We start from the raw sequence: 19,429 nt of genomic DNA on the forward strand, positions 1-19,429 counted from the left end.
CACTTTCTGTAAATAAGCTTGACCTGCTTATCAAACCTCTACATGAATAGTTCAGTTCATGATACATTAAAAACTGAGTGTATTGCTTGGAAGAATCTGTACACAGACAAAAACAGAAAGTTCTACAACAATTAGCTGGGTTAATCAAGAGCAACTTCTTATAGCCAAAGTGATAAGAAGCTTCCTAATGCCAGTAAGCAGGAGTTGCCCTCTTCCTTTTGCTAGGCATAGAGAAAAACTTTTGTTGGTAACTATTATTTGTGAACTGGAGGCGTCACTGCAGCGATTGTGAAAAGGAGCAAATACTGAGCTCGTTGAGTAAAATGAATACTTGAGTTTAAGTAAACAAATAAACAGACAGCTTTAAAAGCATGCAGCAGCAATAGTTAATATTATATAATATCATATCAAACACGACGTGTATTAGTTATGAGTTATCATCAGTAGATTCACATGAAAATACACGTCTTTGATAGTAGAACAATTCACAATGTCGGACAGCTAAGTAGCCACTGTTGGATATTTCTTTAAAAGTTGACTTGCAACAAAATTCACATTACAGTTATTTGATATGAAAAGATTCACCATTTTTCACTCTGTTGTGTGGTAGGTGCAAAATATGTAGAAAGGTGATTACAAGCTCTTGCAAGCTCAAAAATGAACAGAAAATCGCAGCCACACGAGACCGCCGTAGTTTGGATTCTCTTTCCAAAACGGCTCAAATGTGACGTAGATGTGAGAGATGTTTTCTGTTTACACTTTCATCCAACCTTATCCGTCGAAATATTTTCACAAATATACTTATAGCATTCAATAAAACCATGTCTTTTGTTCTTACGCGTCTATTTTATCATCATTGTAATGCTTTCACTTTTAGCATTGATATCCTACAACTTACCGTAAAAATTTGTTTAATTTTTTAGCCTTACCTTGAAGGAATACATATCATTGTCTGATAATCATGACGAGCCTGTTGGTCACTTGTGATAATCGAAAAGTGCTGCAGAAATTATTTGTGAAGTATTGGGTCACATGATCAGATTACGACTTGACTATTGAATAATGCCGAAACAAAACTGTGAAATAGTGAGCATCTATATTTGATACGGGGTCTTCGGTAAAACCCGAAGTGTTTGTCATAAACCAGTGCTACGATAAGTTTTATATTGAGCTTTTTATTGGCCTTTCAATTCACGTGAGAACATCCCGTGACAAGACAATAAACAAATTTCATGGCTACGTCATCGAAATAAAGAGATTCCAATGTACGGCGGCTTTTCGTTTTTTAGCTTTTAGGAGCTTTTAATCAAATTTCCACATATTTGGCACCTACAACACAACAGAGTAAGACATGGTGAATCTTTTGATACCAAATAACTGTAATGTGAATTTTGTTGCAGGTCAACCTTTAAAAAAGCTGGACAAGCAGAGGCACACTTCTCTCACCATTATGAGGACAACAGGCCCACTTCTCTCATCATGATAAGGACATCAGGCACACTTCTCTCATCATGATAAGGACATCAGGCACATTTCTCTCACCATTATAAGGACATCAGGCTCACTTCTCTCATCATGATAAGGACATCAGGCACATTTCTCTCACCATTATAAGGACATCAGGCCCACTTCTCTCACCATTATAAGGACATCAGGCACACTTCTCTCATCATGATAAGGACATCAGGCACACTTCTCTCATCATGATAAGGACATCAGGCACATTTCTCTCACCATTATAAGGACATCAGGCCCACTTCTCTCACCATTATGAGGACATCAGGTACACTCCTCTCACCATTATGAAGACATCAGGACCACTTCTCTCACCATTATAAGGACATCAGGTACACTTCACTCACCATTATAAGGACATCAGGCACACTTCTCTCATCATGATAAAGACATCAGGCACACTTCTCTCATCATTATAAGGACATCAGGCCCACTTCTCTCACCATTATGAGGACATCAGGTACACTCCTCTCACCATTATAAGCACATCAGGCCCACTTTTCTCCCCATTATAAGGACATCAGACACACTTCTCTCACCATTATAAGGACATCAGGCCCACTTTTCTCCCCATTATAAGGACATCAGACACACTTCTCTCACCATTATAAGGACATCAGGCCCACTTTTCTCCCCATTATAAGGACATCAGACACACTTCTCTCACCATTATAAGGACATCAGGCCCACTTTTCTCCCCATTATAAGGACATCAGACACACTTCTCTCATCATGATAAGGACATCAGGCACACTTCTCTCATCATGATAAGGACATCAGGCCCACTTTTCTCCCCATTATAAGCACATCAGGCCCACTTTTCTCCCCATTATAAGGACATCAGGCACACTTCTCTCATCATGATAAGGACATCAGGCCCACTTTTCTCCCCATTATAAGGACATCAGACACACTTCTCTCACCATTATAAGGACATCAGGCCCACTTTTCTCCCCATTATAAGGACATCAGACACACTTCTCTCATCATGATAAGGACATCAGGCACACTTCTCTCATCATGATAAGGACATCAGGCCCACTTTTCTCCCCATTATAAGCACATCAGGCCCACTTTTCTCCCCATTATAAGGACATCAGGCACACTTCTCTCACCATTATAAGGACATCAGGCCCACTTTTCTCCCCATTATAAGGACATCAGACACACTTCTCTCACCATTATAAGGACATCAGGCTTCACAGAAGGGATTTCAGCAGCCATTAGATGTCTGTCCTCCTGCCTGGAGAAATCTCCTGTGTAGAGAGTCTTTACTCCAGCTATCTCTATCATGAACATGGCAGCACCAAGCACATGACCAGCTTGGTAGCACCAGAACTTTATGCCATTAACTTCTGTTTCCTATGCATTCAGAGAACACAGGCTCAATACCCCACACTACCTTTTTCTCTAGTGCTGTGATAAGATTAACCAGAACTGATTTTCAATCCAACTTCTATTTAAAATAATTTTAACATACGTAAATTCTAATATATGATGCAATGTATGAGCTCGACATTTAAAGTTTCCCCTTACAAAGGTAATCCGTTTTGTGATTTACGTTTTTCAAAACCATTGCAAGTAGCAGTTTGTCAATCAGTACATACATACATACATACCTGTATGTACTGATTTTCCTTCCCATAGTTTGGTTCTATGGTGTTCTAATACTATTAAACTGAGCTTCATGTATTACTTTTTAATTTTAAATTCATCGATTCCAAGAAGCTTATTGGAAATGGGAGTAATGGCGTAAAATAAAAAAGGTAATATCTTCCTTAAAATTCAAGTAATAAATTACAGAAAATATGAACTAAGATCTTTGAATAAACTCATTAGGAAATGTCGGCAAACGTCTAGAAGATGCAGTGTGTAAAAAAGAAAGTGATCCACAAAAAAGAAACCTGTAATGAGAGATTCTGGAGGCAATTATATATCAAATGTAAACAAAGTTCAAAAATATAAATATACAAAAATATAAATGCGCCATATTTATCTAAAACTCCCTTAGTTAGACTTAGACTAACTCTGTATCTCTATCACTGACTGTCTCCTGTATCACTAAAGTAACACCTCCACTTGCCGGTCTTTAGTTTAAAGGTGACAATCAAAGCTTCATTTTATTGATTATTACTTTATAATTTAGTTTCCCTTATTACATTTTTTTTACATCAAGTTATTTATGTAGTTTTATATAAAGCTTTCATTTTACCAGGAAGCATTTATCTGTAAGGTTTGGGGCTGAATGTGACATTCATTAAACAAAATACAGTGAATTCTTCTGAAAATATTTGTACGATCGTTTTTAAAGACAAAAATCATAAAACAGATTAACTTCTTTACAGCCTTCATATGTAAAGGTTTGACTGTACTAAATATTAACAGCATACACTAGTTGTACCAACTCAGTCTTCATATGTAAAGGTTTGACTGTACCAAGTATTAACAGCATACACTAGTTGTACCAACTCAGTCTTCATATGTAAAGGTTTGACTGTACTAAGTATTAACAGCATACACTAGTTGTACCAACTCAGTCTTCATATGTAAAGGTTTGACTGTACCAAGTATTAACAGCATACACTAGTTGTACCAACTCAGTCTTCATATGTAAAGGTTTGACTGTACTAAATATTAACAGCATACACTAGTTGTACCAACTCAGTCTTCATATGTAAAGGTTTGACTGTACCAAGTATTAACAGCATACACTAGTTGTACCAACTCAGTCTTCATATGTAAAGGTCTGACTGTACTAAGTATTAACAGCATACACTAGTTGTACTAACTCAGTCTTCATATGTGAAGGTTTGACTGTACTAAATATTAGCAGCATACACTAGTTGTACCAACTCAGTCTTCGTATGTAAACGTTTGACTGTACTAAGTATTAACAGCATACACTAGTTGTACCAACTCAGTCTTCATATGTAAAGGTTTGACTGTACTAAATATTAGCAGCATACACTAGTTGTACTAACTCAGTTTTCATATGTCAAGGTCTGACTACAAAGTATTAACAGCATACACTAGTTGTACCAACTCAGTCTTCATATGTAAAGGTTTGACTGTACTAAGTATTAACAGCATACACTAGTTGTACCAACTCAGTCTTCATATGTAAAGGTTTGACTGTACTAAGTATTAACAGCATACACTAGTTGTACCAACTCAGTCTTCATATGTAAAGGTTTGACTGTACTAAGTATTAACAGCATACACTAGTTGTACCAACTCAGTCTTCATATGTAAAGGTTTGACTGTACTAAGTATTAACAGCATACACTATCCATACAGTCCTTTTAGTCACTAGACACTATACAGAGTCCTGTGTGGTGGTTAAAGTGAGGTAAAACATAAGTGAGCTAGTTGAATAGCCTAAATTTAGAGAGGATCAAAGATTATATAGAGCTACTAGAATTATACATACAGCGTGGAAGTCTATGGCCTCAATCCTCTCCATACTCGCCTCGATATCTTGGTCAGTGTAAAGCATCGTCTCAGATGATATATTGCTTTATGAAAAGATTCAAAAATCGAGTCAAGCGATAAGAAGTTATCAAACAAGAAGTGATCCAAATCAAGGAGCATATAAAACATGATGTTTATTCATGAGCTGTTTGGATGAGTATATAAGAAAAACTATATGGAATGTATGCACACTTCCAAGTTAGCATGAGTGTAAACAGGACACAACATAGTCTAAAGGTCTGGTTAAACACACCGACAAAATGAATCACTGATGAGTGTTGTAAATATTTCCCGTGGCTACATACGCTGACACCTTTGTCGTCGTGTCACCAGATTAACATGTTTATACGTCCAGTAGATCATGCCCGAGTGACTAACTGACATTCATGGCCCAATATGCTGCACATGTAAGCACGATGACTCATAATAAATTCTAATAGAAGTTATATTTATTTCAGTGTTATGATATATTTTAGAGCTAACCGCTATAACTTTAGGCAGCTTACTAAAAAAACATGCAACAATTCTAGTAGGACAGATGGAGTAGGTACCTGACTTTGACGAAGTCTGAGAGTAACATTCTGTAGATAGCTTTAGTCGCATGAGTCATAAACACCCTTCCTTTGAATTGTGTTTTAGCCAGAAACCAAGGCAGAGCACCAGCATGGTCAAGATGAAAGCTAAATGTCAAGCAGACGTTTGCATTGCGTATGACATGAATACATGATCCGAATAGCTATCAACTGATTCAAGGCTTGCCTAATCTAGTAGATAAGCAAATTCAGCAGTAGATCAGACAGTGAAAACTAAATACAGCTTTAGCCAAGCAATTTTATGGTTTGATCATGTGAAGCACTGAAAATGATCATGATTAGTCACATAGAAACTAACAATGAGAAGTGAACTCGTTTTTGAATAGATGCTTGCACATTGGGATCCAACATCAAATAGTTGGGCGGTATCTAACAGAGAGAAGACAACTCACTGACTGATGAGAAGAATGTCTATGTCATGCAGATCTACAAGATCAGTGTAGGGCAGCGACTCTAATCCCTTCATACCAGGGTGGATCCCACAGTCCAGCTAAATAACAATCACAAGAGTTATCTGAGCTAAAATATCATAAAAATACATATAAATACCACACCAATGATTCATATATCACTTATTCATTTTGTAGCCATATCTTGAAGCTTGCGTGGTACGTTCCAATTATATCTGTCAATGATAATATCACCCCTGGCACTTTAGACATGTAGTGGTAATGACAATATAATCTTTATCTTCATAGACATGTAGTGTTAAAGGTAATGCCATCATTATTTCCATAGATGTGCACACCTACATGCACAACAAATGTTTAATTAAATACATCAATGTATCGGTACTCAGCATCAAGCACAAAGGCAAGCACACAAAACTGAACCAAAATATTGCCAATATACCCTAGGACACTTATATTTCGCTAGCATTTAGTTTCATGAGTAGTATACAGAGTAAAATTTCGCTGCAACTTAATTTCGCAACTCTGATGAGTGCGAAAATATAATGATGTGAAAATAAATGCAGTGGAACAAACATAATTATATTACTCAGGTTCGGTTCGCCGGTAAGAAAATTTTTTCATTTTGGGACTAGTTTGTAATTGTGAACCGCAGGTAGAATTGTATGGCCGAGATCGATAATGCAATGTGATCGCTTGCTGCCATTTGCTTCTTGGACTACTGTAGAATGGAATTTAATTACGCTGAAAATTTTAACGTTTTTGTCACAATTTAGCGTGTTTTTATATTAACGTCTTTTAATTTTAACGATCAACGGTGTTGTGTATAGGTATTAATTTTAACGTTTTCCCAAACACTCAACTGCCGCTAATAATTGCTGAACATCTTTATTACAGTAATTACAAGTTGTATACAAATACATACATGATACAGCTGCTAGTAATACTACAGATACTAGCACAGTGTGTAGTTATTATGACTTCCTCTCTTCCTTTTTTATTAGGGTTATTTATCAGAGCTAACTCTTTCTCTATTGCCTCATCTTCTGAATCATTACAAGTAATTGAAGAGGTGTCAGTGGTGAATCCAAACCTTTCCAGAGCCATGCTGCTTGTGTAGTACTGTGAGTGTCAGTGTGTCTTATTTTCTTTCAACACGCGATGCTCACTGCGTCGATTGATGTGTCCAACAAACAATAACGCTACTAATGCGTGTGCATTGACATCAAATTCCTATCATTATAAATCATTCCTAATGGGAAAATAATCATAATTAATTGCAAAATAATAACGTAATAAATTTTGACAGTCAAATTATTTTGTTGGTTTATATTTTAACGATGCTATAGTGGTCGTTAAAAACGTTAAAATAAATGTCGTTAATAAATTCCATTCTACAGTATCAATGAACAAAACTATGTAATTCCACGTTTTCGCTCGTTCGTTATAATAGTTTAGTTTCGCTAATGGAATTTTCGCGAGAGGATGACTCCGCGAAAACGCGAAAGTTAGATGAGGCGAATACATAAGTGTCCTAGGGTAGCCTTAAAATATAGGACCCGGTAGAGTCATGCATACCAAATATGATAATGAAAGTTTCTATGAGTATAGTAGTAATACTAATGCATTACAGTGACACATAGATCATATTAGAGGAAGAAAAAGAGATGAAATAGGCAAGAATAAAAATGCCCATAGAAATAAAGACTACTGCGGCTGAGAATGCTACCTACTGTTTATATATTAAACAGTGGGGAGCATTAGTTGTAGCAAGTAGTCTATTATTTATAAACAGTAGTAGATATAAACTTGCAACGCAAGCTCCACCCAATATTGTAATAATTCCTCACAAGCTGGAGCATCTATTCTCAACCATTTCATTGTTATAAATATAAGGGGTGGATTGTCAGAATACTCACCATGACCTTCTTGTCTTTGAAAGTCAGTAAATGACAGGATCTACCCACTTCCTGGCCAGCTCCTCTGCAAGACGACGTGAAAATAAAGCAACTAGTGTACCTACTATAAACTAACTATTGATTGTATAACAAACATCTATCCGCTATGGCACAAACTCTGTAGCGTAAATCGTCCTCAAATGCTTGAAACGAGCGCAAAACATATTGGTTTGCTTCAAAACAAAAGCAATATCAGAGACTCAGAGTAACAGGCTCATTCAAAGACCCTATAATCGGAGTGGTTTATACATGTAGTTAAGCAGAGTAGAGAATAATAAAAGTTGAAACTTACAGAGGCATGATGCTGAGAATATCGCTCTCAAGCTGCTGGTCTTTGGCTTTCCTGCTCACAGCAGCCATGGTGACCTATATTCAGCCAAAATCCTAATCACACTGAGTATTATGAAACAATATGCAAATGGAAACAGGATGGTTAGCTGAAGAATGTTAGCAGACAAATAACGATTCACCTTTTAAATAACAGGATCAATTTCGATAACTCATCTGCTTTGTAGCTCTTATATGGCATTTTTCTTTCAAATTATAAGAAATATCATTGACTTAATCCCAAATCAGACAGTGGATTGTATCTTCCTTTTGCAATTTGCTAAGCAGAGACTATACTTAGCAGACTAATAAATGCGCAGTGAAAAAAGTTCAAATTTACAGCACTTTGGTTATTAAGTTGTGATTCAACATATATTTGCCATAAATGACAAATATCATGAATAGTGATGCAGAGTGACACGATGTTAACAAAATTATTGCAAAGGCAACAATATACAACAAAACAACAATATACATGTAACATAAAATACTGACAAAGACAGCCAAATGGAAAAAAATAATAAGAATGAAGATTTAACAGAACAGAGGAGATTTAACAGTTATTCTTTCAAAAATCTCTGTATCATCTTCCTTGAAAATACTAGCTCATACAACTACTACATACTACTACTAGCACATCCTACTACTAGTAGCCTCAAAATAACTGGAGATGGTTCCACGAAAGATTTCCACCTTGTCACAGTGTGTGCTCACCCTGAGTGCTAATGACTTTACCAGCCCTACAGTAGTTGAGTCAGCTTATTCTCATATTATAATGTTACCTATGCTAGCTATGTTTGTGTTAGCTATGTTGTATCAGTCGCTTACACACATCCTATGCATGCAGTTGACACTTCATATAACCTTATTACACTGACGCATACTGGCCTTATGATATAGTGTCAGAACGGGATTTTTGAAGAGAACGAAAAGGAAACATGACAGAGGGAGGGTTGAAACCGCCAACAGTTTTGTAAATTCTACAGACAATCTGCGGGACTAGTAGAAGTTGGAACTTTATTGACACTTCTTGGCGCACAAGGCCAAGAAATATTCTGAACACTTAATATAGCGGACCGAATAGACATTGCAGAAGTAGAGAAAGCATTCACTGAACACTTCAACCCTTAAGTAAAGAAAGTCTTCGAACGATTCAAATTTTTAAGCAGAGTTCAGAAGCAAGGCGGGCCATTTAAAGCTTTGTGACAGCACTGAAAGATCTCATCACAACTTGCGAATTTTATGTTGATGAAAAAGACAAAGCGGTAGTGGACAGAATCGTAGCAGGTATATCCTCCAAAGTCGATTCATGAGGATATATTCAACTTGCCAGGCAAACCTACATGACAGGAGGTTGCCTCCTGTAATGTAGGATTGCCTCCATTGGTATCTTAGTATACCAACGTAAAGAGGCCACAACACAATACCTCAGAGAAATGAACGCCCATACGAATTGATGCCATACGAAGTGTCATACTGCCACAACAGAAAGTATCCTTGTCACAGAGCAAAAGCCCAAACCCACAGTCAGATAGACAGTATAGAACTGGACCATTACAAATGATAAAAGACTGAAATATATGGCGCTATGGAACGAGGGAGATGCCCGGCTTATGGAAAGGTGTGCAGAAAATGCTCATGTAAAAATCACTTTGCCACTGCATGCTTGTCTACACAAGATGGCAGTGACAGCACTGCCTATAAGGTATCGGAACCTGACAACGTTAAAATTTGATTTGCAACAAAATTCACATTACAGTTATTTAGTATCAAAGCATTCACCATGTCTTACTCTGCTGTGTTGTAGGTGCAAAATATGTGGAAATGTGATTACAAGCTCCTTAAAGCTCAAAAACGAACAGTTATTCGTCGCCATCATAAAACCGCCGTAGATCAGAATCTCTTTCCAAAACGGCTCAAATGGGACGTAGTTGTACAAGATGGCTTTGGTTTACACTTTCATGCAACCTCATTCGTCGAAATATTTTCATAAATATACTTCACACATTTGATAAAACCATGTCTATTGTTCTTACGTGTCTATTTTATCGTCATTGTAATGCTGTCACTTTTAGCACTGATATCTTATACCTTACCATAAAAATTTGTTTAATTTTTTAGCCTTAGTTCGAAGGAGTACATATCATTGTCTGATAATAATGATGAGCCTGTTGGTCACCTGTGATAATCGAAAATCGCTGCAGAAATTATTTGCGAAGTATTAGGTCACATGATCAGATTACGACTAGACGATTAGACCGAGTCAAAACAAAACTGTAAAGTAGCGAGCATCTATATTCCACACGGGGTCTTCGGTAAGACCCGAAGTGTCCTACGAGTAGTTTAGTAAGACTTCTCGTAGGACTAGTAGTGTCCTACAAGAAGTTTTATATTGAGCCTTTGAGCCTTTTGTTTTATATTGAGCCATCACGGGACAAAACAATAACCAAATGTAATGACAACGTCAGAGAAATAAACCAATTCCAATCTACGGCTGTTTTTTGTTTTTGATCTTGTAATCACATTTCCACATATTTTGCACCTACAACACAGCAGAGTAAGACATGGTGAACCTTCTGATACCAAATAACTGTAATGTGAATTTTGTTGCAAGTCAACCTTTAATAAGGGAGACATTGCATTCGCGATCAATGACGGAAGAGAATGGACAATCAATGCTAAGTGCAATGCTAAGCCATTACGATTAAAAGTGGATACGGGAGCATCATGTAATGTGAATTTTGCAGACTGTGCTAGACAGCGTAAATAGTAAGGCGACAATTGTCAAGCATGCAAAATCATTAGTGTCTTTCAGTGGACATGCTCTTGATATATTAGGCAAGGTTACGTTACTGGTGGATGTTAGCAATAAGTATCATACAGTGGAATGTATAGTCATAAAAACTGATACAAACATGGCAACTTTATTGGGGCTGCCCAGTTGCATTGAGCTTGGGTTGGTTAATAGGGCTGATTTCGTTACAGATAGGATAGCTAAACAATACACTGATGTGTTCATTGGTCTTGGCAGGTTGCCATGTAAGCATGCTTTGCAGCTAAAAGAAAACGCTCAGCCGCTTATACAAAGTACTAGGAGGGTCCCATTTAGATTAAGAGATAAACTAAAGTTCACGTTAAAAGATATGGAAAGTGAGGGCACGATAGCTAAAGTAAGACAGGTTACAAACTGGGTGCACCCCATAGTAAACATTCTGTAACCTGATGGGTCACTAAAGATTTGCCTAGACCCTACACAGTTGAACAAAAATCTAAAACATGAACATTTTGCATTACCAACAGCTAGTGAAATCTTTGCAGATTGAATTAGATAAGACTAGTAGTTTGTTGACGACATTTGCCACTTCATTCGGCAGATATCACTTTCTTAGAATGACTTATGCGATATCCTCTAGTCTGAGATAGTCTGTCGAGTCGTTTCGGAATTATTTGAAGACATTGAATGAGTGGAATGCTACATAGATGATTTGTTGATTCATGCAGTTACTGAGGCCAAACACGATGAAATCTTGAGTTGGTGTTGCACAGATACAAGGATTGTAATCTGAAAGTGAAAGAGTCAAAACGCAATTTTAGGCAGTCTGAGTTGAAATATCTAGGTCACATTATAGGCGATGGTACTATCAGGGCCGATGTCCGTAAAGTAGAGGCAATTACAAAAATGTCAAAACCAGAGTGCAAAGATGACGTCAGTAGGGTCTTAAGAATGGCCACATATCTAGCTAAGTTTTGTCCGAATCTGTCGGAGGTTACCACTCCACGGCGCGAGCTAACTAAAAAGGGTGTAAAATGGTCCTGGAGCGAAGCAGCTGAGCAGGCGTTTGAAAAACTAAAATTCCTCGTATCATCTAGACCAACGCTAAAAATGTTTGATCCGAAGTTGCCAGTTACTCTATCAGTTGACGCCAGTCAGTTTGGCATGGGAGCAGTAAAAATGTATGCAGGCCAACCAATAGAATATGCCAGTTGCTCCATTAAGGAAACCCAGAGAAAATATACGCAAATTGAGAAGGAATACCTCGCGATTCAATATGGTCTGATTAGGTTTCATCAGTACATATACAGCCAGCATGTCATAGTGGAAACAGATCATCTTCCACTAAATGGAATTATGAAAAAGGGTTTAAATGAGCTTAGCCCTAGATTGATGCGTATGAGACTACATAATTAAGGATACGATTACACTTTAATTCATAAACCAGGTAGAGACCTAATTTTGGTTGATACATTGTCACACGCATTTCTTCCTAGCTAGGGTGCTGAGGCTAATAAGCCTGAAGCACTAGATCATGATCAGATTGATTCAATAACCACAGGCATTATCATGCAACTTCTGTTCAAGGAACAGTTGAGTCAGGCAACCAAACTAGATTCCACAATGCAGATACCAGCGTCAAACATAGAGCGCGGCTTGCCACTGACTAAACATGCTTGCCTTGAGCCACTAAAACCTTACTGGAAAGTAAAATCTAATCTCACAATGCACGATGACCTGCTACAGCTGTGCCGAGCCAAGATTGTTATTCTTATTGCTATGAGGAAAACAGTGTTGGACCAAATACATGATGGTCACATGGGAGTTAGTAAATGCACTGAGCGAGCCAAAGGTGCAGTTTATCGGCCAGGCTATTTAGGTCAGATTAGAGATTTGGTAGAATCGTGTTGTTTGTCAGGAATACATGAGATTGAACAGTCAGTATACCCTTGAGTCATATGCTATCCCAAAAAATCCCTATGCAGTCAGTGAGTATGGATATTTTTCACCTGGATGGCAACGATTATTTGGGAACAGTGAATCGATACTCGAAGTGGCCGGCCTGTTATCAATTGAAAACATCTCGGTCTTTAGAAGTCATAGATTTACTAAAAAAGCAGTTCATTGACTTTGGTCGGCCTGAAACCTTGGTCAGTGACAAATAAATTTACAATGTGTCATATTTCACGTCTTATGAATTTGAATGCTTCGTTGAGGATAACGACGTTAAACACATAACTTCCTCTCCCTACTATTCACGCTCTAATGGGTTGGCTGAATGCATGAATCAAACTATCAAAAACAGTCTCAGAAAGACGTTGATATCTGGACAGACGTTGTGTGATGTTTTAGCCACATTACGGTCAACTCCATTGGGTGACCAACTCTCATCCCCAGCAGTGTTGCTACAGGCCTGAAATTTAAGAGGACAATTACATTGCCTACCCCACCAACTGAAGCCCGAAGAACTACATCTAGGGGAAATACACAATCGCTTTGTTAAAAAACAACCGCAAGCTATATTTCAGAACAAAACAGCTACTCTTCCCACTGAGTATTGTGCAGGAATAGGAATGAGGGTTTGGTGTAAATTAGGCCATAGAAGGTGGGCGGAAGGTGTTATTGTTGAACACGCGGAAACGCCTCGAAGTTACTCCATCAGCTTAGCGGATGGCAGTTTTCAGGCGCAACATAAACGCTCTAAGACCTAACTGTTCTTCTCATGCTTGTAATAAAACCTTGATTAATAATAACATCAAAAAACAACTGTTACAGAGACTCGTTGAAAGCACTAATTCTGATAAAACCTCAATTAATGATAACAATTGTAAAACAGCAAAGACTCGTTGAAAGCACTAATTCTGATAAAACTTTGGTTTCAGTCCAGTCTGCTCAGCAAGGTCAGCTACACTAGCTGTTGTTCCCAAATCTGTTGACTGAATTCTGCATGGACAGGTGCAACCAATCCCAATCAAATGAGTTCAAGCTTTTCCTCAGTTGTCACTAGGTCGGGACAAGTATCCAAACCACTCAATCGTTTAGGCTTTTCTTGATTAGGACAAATTATTGTAAGCTACATCCACCAGATTTTTGTGATTTTATATTTAAAAAGGCATGTTCTGTTTTTGTGTGGTTTACCAAAAAATCAATTTTTGTACAATTGTGTTTTTGCAATCAACTTCTGTCACAGTAATGCTAGATGTGACAGGATTGTTATTCACTGCTGCTGCAGTCAAGGAAAGGCCAATGTTATTACTGCTGTTTACCTAGTATTTTGCAATATTATCACATACTCATTATATACGCATTATGTGGCTCTCAGCATGAAGGGCCAGGCTTGTAACGCAGAGCTAGCTAGAGAGTGGTAGAACACATATGTGAATAATAAAACCTGCTCTGAAACACTTACTAGAACCAACATCTACATACAAACATAAAACATGGCGCCGTAGGCAGGATTTTTGTTGAGCCATAGCGATCGCATAGAGATATATACTTACAGCTAATATTATGGCTAGCTCTGGAATAAAAACACCTGGTGAGCTAGATTTTAGTAAGTTACAGGAGACATGGTCTAAATGGTTGGCTCGATTTCAACGATACCACCGAGCAAGCGGTTTGGACAGAAGTCTAGAGCTAGGCAGGTGGATACCCTAATATACATGTACATCATGGGTGAGGAGGCAGAAAAAGTACATGCACAATTGGTCATAGCAACTCCAACTAATGATGAAGAAAAAGAAAACCCGCAGCTGCTATGTGAAAGGACAGTTACAACATTTACGAACTACTTAAATCCACAGAGCACCACTCTACACTACGCTATATTGTTGAGCAGTTGAGATCAGAAGCCAGAAGAATCTAATGAAGAAAATGTTAGGAACCATTATGAACTGGCTGCTAAGTACGGATTTGGAGAAGAACAGCAAAAACAGATGCTCAAGGTGAGGTTATTGGCAATCATGAGTGACAAAGCTTTGTCGAGAGAACTGCAGCTTGATGCAAATATTGCTTTGGAAGACATAAAGAAAAAGATGAGAGCCAAGGAAATAATTCTAAAAAACCAGAAAGCTGAAATGGATGGAGCACACGCTGTAGCAGAAATTCGCGAAACGACTTGAGAAGCAACCCGACTGCCCTAAAGTCCCAGGGTAGGGGTTCTGCAAGGGTGAGGCAAGCGAATGAAAAAGATGATGCCAGGGGAAGAACAAAATACTTTATTCAAGACTGCGGTTATTGTGGAGGTAACCATGTACGTGGAAGATGCCCAGCGTATAGTAAGAGTAGCAATAAATGTTCCAGATTCATTTATTTTTCTAAAATGTGTAGGTCTCGAGCTATAAATGTAGTAGAACATGACATCAATATCAAGGAAAGGCGTGTGGGCGATTCATTTAAACTTGATGTGGTAAAGGTTTTTGAGTTGAAAGAAAGTCTGTCAAAAACTAAATGGTTTGTAGATGTAAAAATGGGTGACCACAGTTTTGGTGCCAAAATTGATACAGGTGCTGAGGTATCTGTCATGTCAAAACCAGCAGCTAAAAGTGTAGGTGTTACTCATCTGTTGAGAACGAGCTTTGCGCTGGCAGGCGATGTTGGAAAAAAACTATTCCTGTTCTCGGTAAAGTTCACTTCAAAATTTCTGTCTTACACGCTGGCTCGTAAAGGCAGTGTAAGAAATTGTTTTATGTAGTAGAAAATGATGCTGATACCCTTTTAGGTATGCTTGCAATAAGGGCTCTTGGGCTAATACCTAGTATAGAACAGGTAAGTGATACTCAAGTAGAGTCAGGTAGAACCATGGAGATACTCAGTAAGTATGGGAAGGTATTTGAAGGCCTGGGCAAATATCATACACAGGTCAGTCTTAAACTGAAAGAAGGAGCTATAGCTAGGACAGCTGCAACTGGATTAGTGCCAGAAAAGGTTAGAAATAGTCTGAAAGCGGAGCTTGAGCGTTTGGAATAAAAACAGATAATAGCTAAAGACACAGAGCCATCCAAATGGCTTAGTCCAACTGTCATTGTAAACAAACTAAATGGTGCAATCAGATTGTGTTTGGATTCGCAGTACAACATTTGATTTCACAGTTGGTTAGAACACAATGTAAGCTATCCACTCCTACTGAATTTTTTTCAAAGATTGGTGGCTCACACTACTTAACATGCTTAAATGGAAAGCAAGATTTTCCCTAACTTGAGTCAGATTTTGCCTCATCTCATCTGATTTGTCTTTTGACACCATTTGAAAAAGTTTCATTGGAAACGGTTGCCTATAGGAGTAGCTAATGCGCCTGAGTTGTTCAACAAAATGGTGGTAGATATCTTGGAAGGGGTGCGAGGGGTAGAATGTTATGTGGATGATATACTTGTGCATGCAGTGAGTAAGGAGGAGCATGATGCTAGGCTAGAATGTGTGTTGGAGCGTATGATGAATGCTGGGATTACACTGAACCGTGACAAAAGTGTGTTTTGTAAGTCTAAGGTGATTTTTTAGGTCATAAAATATCAGAGAATGGCATCAGGCCTCACCTAATAAAGGTTAAAACAGTGCAGGCTATGACCGTGCCACAAGACAAAAAAGCTTTCGAATCATATTTGGGGTTTGTTGGGTATCTAGCAAAATTTGTACCAAAGTTGTCTGAATTGACTGCCCCATTGCAACAGGTGTGCAAGAAAATGTTTCAGTTCTGCTGGGAAGGCCCACAACAAGAGGCCTTTAAAAAATCACACAGGCAATTTCAAATTCACCAACCTTGGCATTTTTGACCCAAAAAAGCCAGTTACTCTGTCAGCTGACTCAAGTGCTCACAGCCTCAGAGCAGTGATTTTGCAGAATGACAGACCAATTGAGTTTGCTGCCAAGTCACTCACAGATACGCAACAGCGATATTTTCAGATTGAGAAAGAGTTGTTGGCAGCTGTTTTTGCTTTGACTAAGATTAAGTATTTTGCGTGAGGCAGGAGTGATTTGACGGTTGAAACCGATCATCAACCATTGCTTGGGTAAATGCAAAAGCCTGTTTGTGTGTTGTCTCCTCGTTTAGCTCAGATGCACTTGGAGATTCTGACATACCCTATTCAGATGAAACTACAGTATAAACCCAGTAAAGAGATGGTTCTGGCAGATGTTTTGTCTCGTTCTTGCCCTGCAGGAACTAATGAATTTGAAGATTTGGGTACAGATCCACTGCTGCAAGTTTGTCAAATGACTACCCAGTCAAGTCCTGTAATGGATCAATATAAACTCGCTACAGAGGTATATGAGGAACTGTCAGTTTTTTGAGTTACATTAGGTCAGGCTGGCCAGTTGCCAGAAAGATGTGTGCTAGCAGGGCATTGCCATATTATAACTTGAGAAACATGTTGTCTGAGGTGAATAGTGTTATTATGTATGGGTCCCGTGTGGTTGTTCCTGTTTCTTTGAGAGCTGATGTTATTGATCTCTTCCATGCAGCACATCAGAGGGTTACAAAAATCCTAGAGCGTGCTCAATCTCATGTGTTTTGGCCTGGTATCCGAAAGCGTGTGGAAGAGAAGTGTATGTCTTGTGGAGCTTGCATGAGTGTGGAGCAAGAAAAGAGATGCTTATTTCATATCTTGTGCCAGAGTATTCATTTCAAACTTTTGGAATTGACCTATTTAGCATTGATGATGATCCCTATCTAATGTTAGTTGATTACCTGACTAAATGGCCTGTTGTGAAGTCGTTGAAGAGTATCCCCAGCAACACGATTGTGCAATGTTTAAAAGATGTGTTTGCTGATTTTTGTGTGCCTGGAAATGTAGTGAGTGACAATGGTCCTCAGCTATGCAGCACTGTGTTCAAGCAGTTTTGTAAAAGCTATAAGACAAATCAGGTTACCAGTTTTCCGCTGCATTCATCAGGCAATGGGCATGTGGAGTGTACAGTAGGCGCAGTTAAGAGTACGATGAACAAGTGTAGACAACAGGGCCAAAGCTGGCTAAAAGGTCTTTTAGCGATACGCAATACTCCAGAAACCTATGGGTTGGTGTCTTCTGCACAACTACTTCAGGGTAGAGTGTTGCGTGATGGTATGCCTGTGTGTGAGACTGCTTATGCTGGTAAGTCATATGATTTAAATGAGTACTGTGAGCAGTTGGGTAGGATTAAATCAAGAGATAGATTTTACCATGATAATCATGCTGGTAAAGAGAGAAGCAAATTAGATAAAGGCCAGCAGTATTATTTCAAAACTGCTACAAAAGGCTGGGTTTCAGGTAAGGTAGGAAAGGTTGTTGGTGACAGGTCTTTTAATGTACAGAAGCCTAATGGTCAAACATATAGACGCAATCGCATTCATATACGACCTAGTCATGTACGTAGCGCTGGATAAGCAAAAGGTTGCCTTCAATATCAGCAGGTAAGTGACCAAATAGATAGCAAACCAGCCACACAGCGAGTGTGTGAACCAGCAAGTTCTGTTGAAAATTCTGTCAGTGTCCCAGTTTGTCGTCATTCACAATGGGTGACTAACCTTCCAGAAAGATATGGAAATCCAGAGATGTATACTGTTAGACCCTAGCAAAGCAAATCTGTGTTGTATATGGTTACCATTGTGTTATTCTCTGGCGTTACGCTTTCATCAAAGTATAGTTGTATATAGTATATTTGTGCTCCACGTGTTTCGTTTAGACCACTGTCTGTTATAATGCATAGTTTTCATTGATATACGTATGAACGTAAAACCAGTATGTTTCTGATTAACAAAAGGTTTATTATTACTGACACTACTTAGTACCGACTGAAAGCGACAACGTTTGCAAACTGTATTCTGCGCCGGCTTTATTATAACGTGACTATAAACAGAGGAAGAGCGGTTGTTGTGATGGTATTACATGTTTTTGTTTACATTTATATTAACGACTTGAACGAGAATCTCGAGATATTAGAAAGATGTCAACCTACGGAGAAGCTACACGTCGAGACTCTAACTAGAGAATAAACAGCCGCTATTTAACTAATGCTATAGTCTTCAGTACCCTAACCCTATACCTGGCCGGCCAGTCCTAATTCCTTATAACCACAGCCAAGCATGACAAGCTATGATAACAAACGATACCTCAGGTAAACATTATTTATAAACGTTATCACATCAGTGGTAATAAAATAGATTAACGCAAAAACAAATCAGCAAACAGAAATCAATTTTACTTCCACTATTGTCATAGAGTACAATCTACAAGGCAAGTACAAGTACATAAAAACATCTGTCCAATGTGAAATCGCGCAAAATAGACATGTAATGTTTTAAAGAAATCGGCGCTGTGCAATATAATCGTCCTTGGCAGAGCAGCAGCCTATGTGAGTTTGCAATTATATTACGGGCGCATTTAGCTCCTGCGTTATGTTTGAAAGGGT

General features: G+C 38.3%; 1 protein-coding gene across 2 annotated transcripts in view; it reads right to left on the minus strand.

Moving 5' to 3' along the window:
- The window catches only part of LOC137386040 (cleavage and polyadenylation specificity factor subunit 3-like), a 24,959-nt gene extending 5,717 nt beyond the window's left edge, over positions 1–19,242 (minus strand). Inside the window, exons 1-7 of one of the 2 annotated variants that reach the window (XM_068072693.1) lie at positions 19,131–19,242; positions 8,240–8,313; positions 7,909–7,972; positions 5,972–6,069; positions 5,538–5,666; positions 4,946–5,030; positions 2,695–2,877 (exon numbers count right to left, since the gene is read on the minus strand). In XM_068072693.1, the coding sequence (XP_067928794.1) occupies positions 2,695–2,877; positions 4,946–5,030; positions 5,538–5,666; positions 5,972–6,069; positions 7,909–7,972; positions 8,240–8,307 (627 nt within the window). In that variant the 5' untranslated portion in view covers positions 8,308–8,313; positions 19,131–19,242. Of the gene's footprint in view, positions 1–2,694; positions 2,878–4,945; positions 5,031–5,537; positions 5,667–5,971; positions 6,070–7,908; positions 7,973–8,239; positions 8,314–19,063 lie in introns of both variants that reach the window. The other variant, XM_068072692.1, reaches the window with a different exon arrangement.
- Positions 19,243–19,429: the final 187 nt, after the last annotated feature.

This window comes from Watersipora subatra, chromosome 1, assembly GCF_963576615.1.
Source record: "Watersipora subatra chromosome 1, tzWatSuba1.1, whole genome shotgun sequence".
NCBI classification, from domain to species: domain Eukaryota; kingdom Metazoa; phylum Bryozoa; class Gymnolaemata; order Cheilostomatida; family Watersiporidae; genus Watersipora; species Watersipora subatra.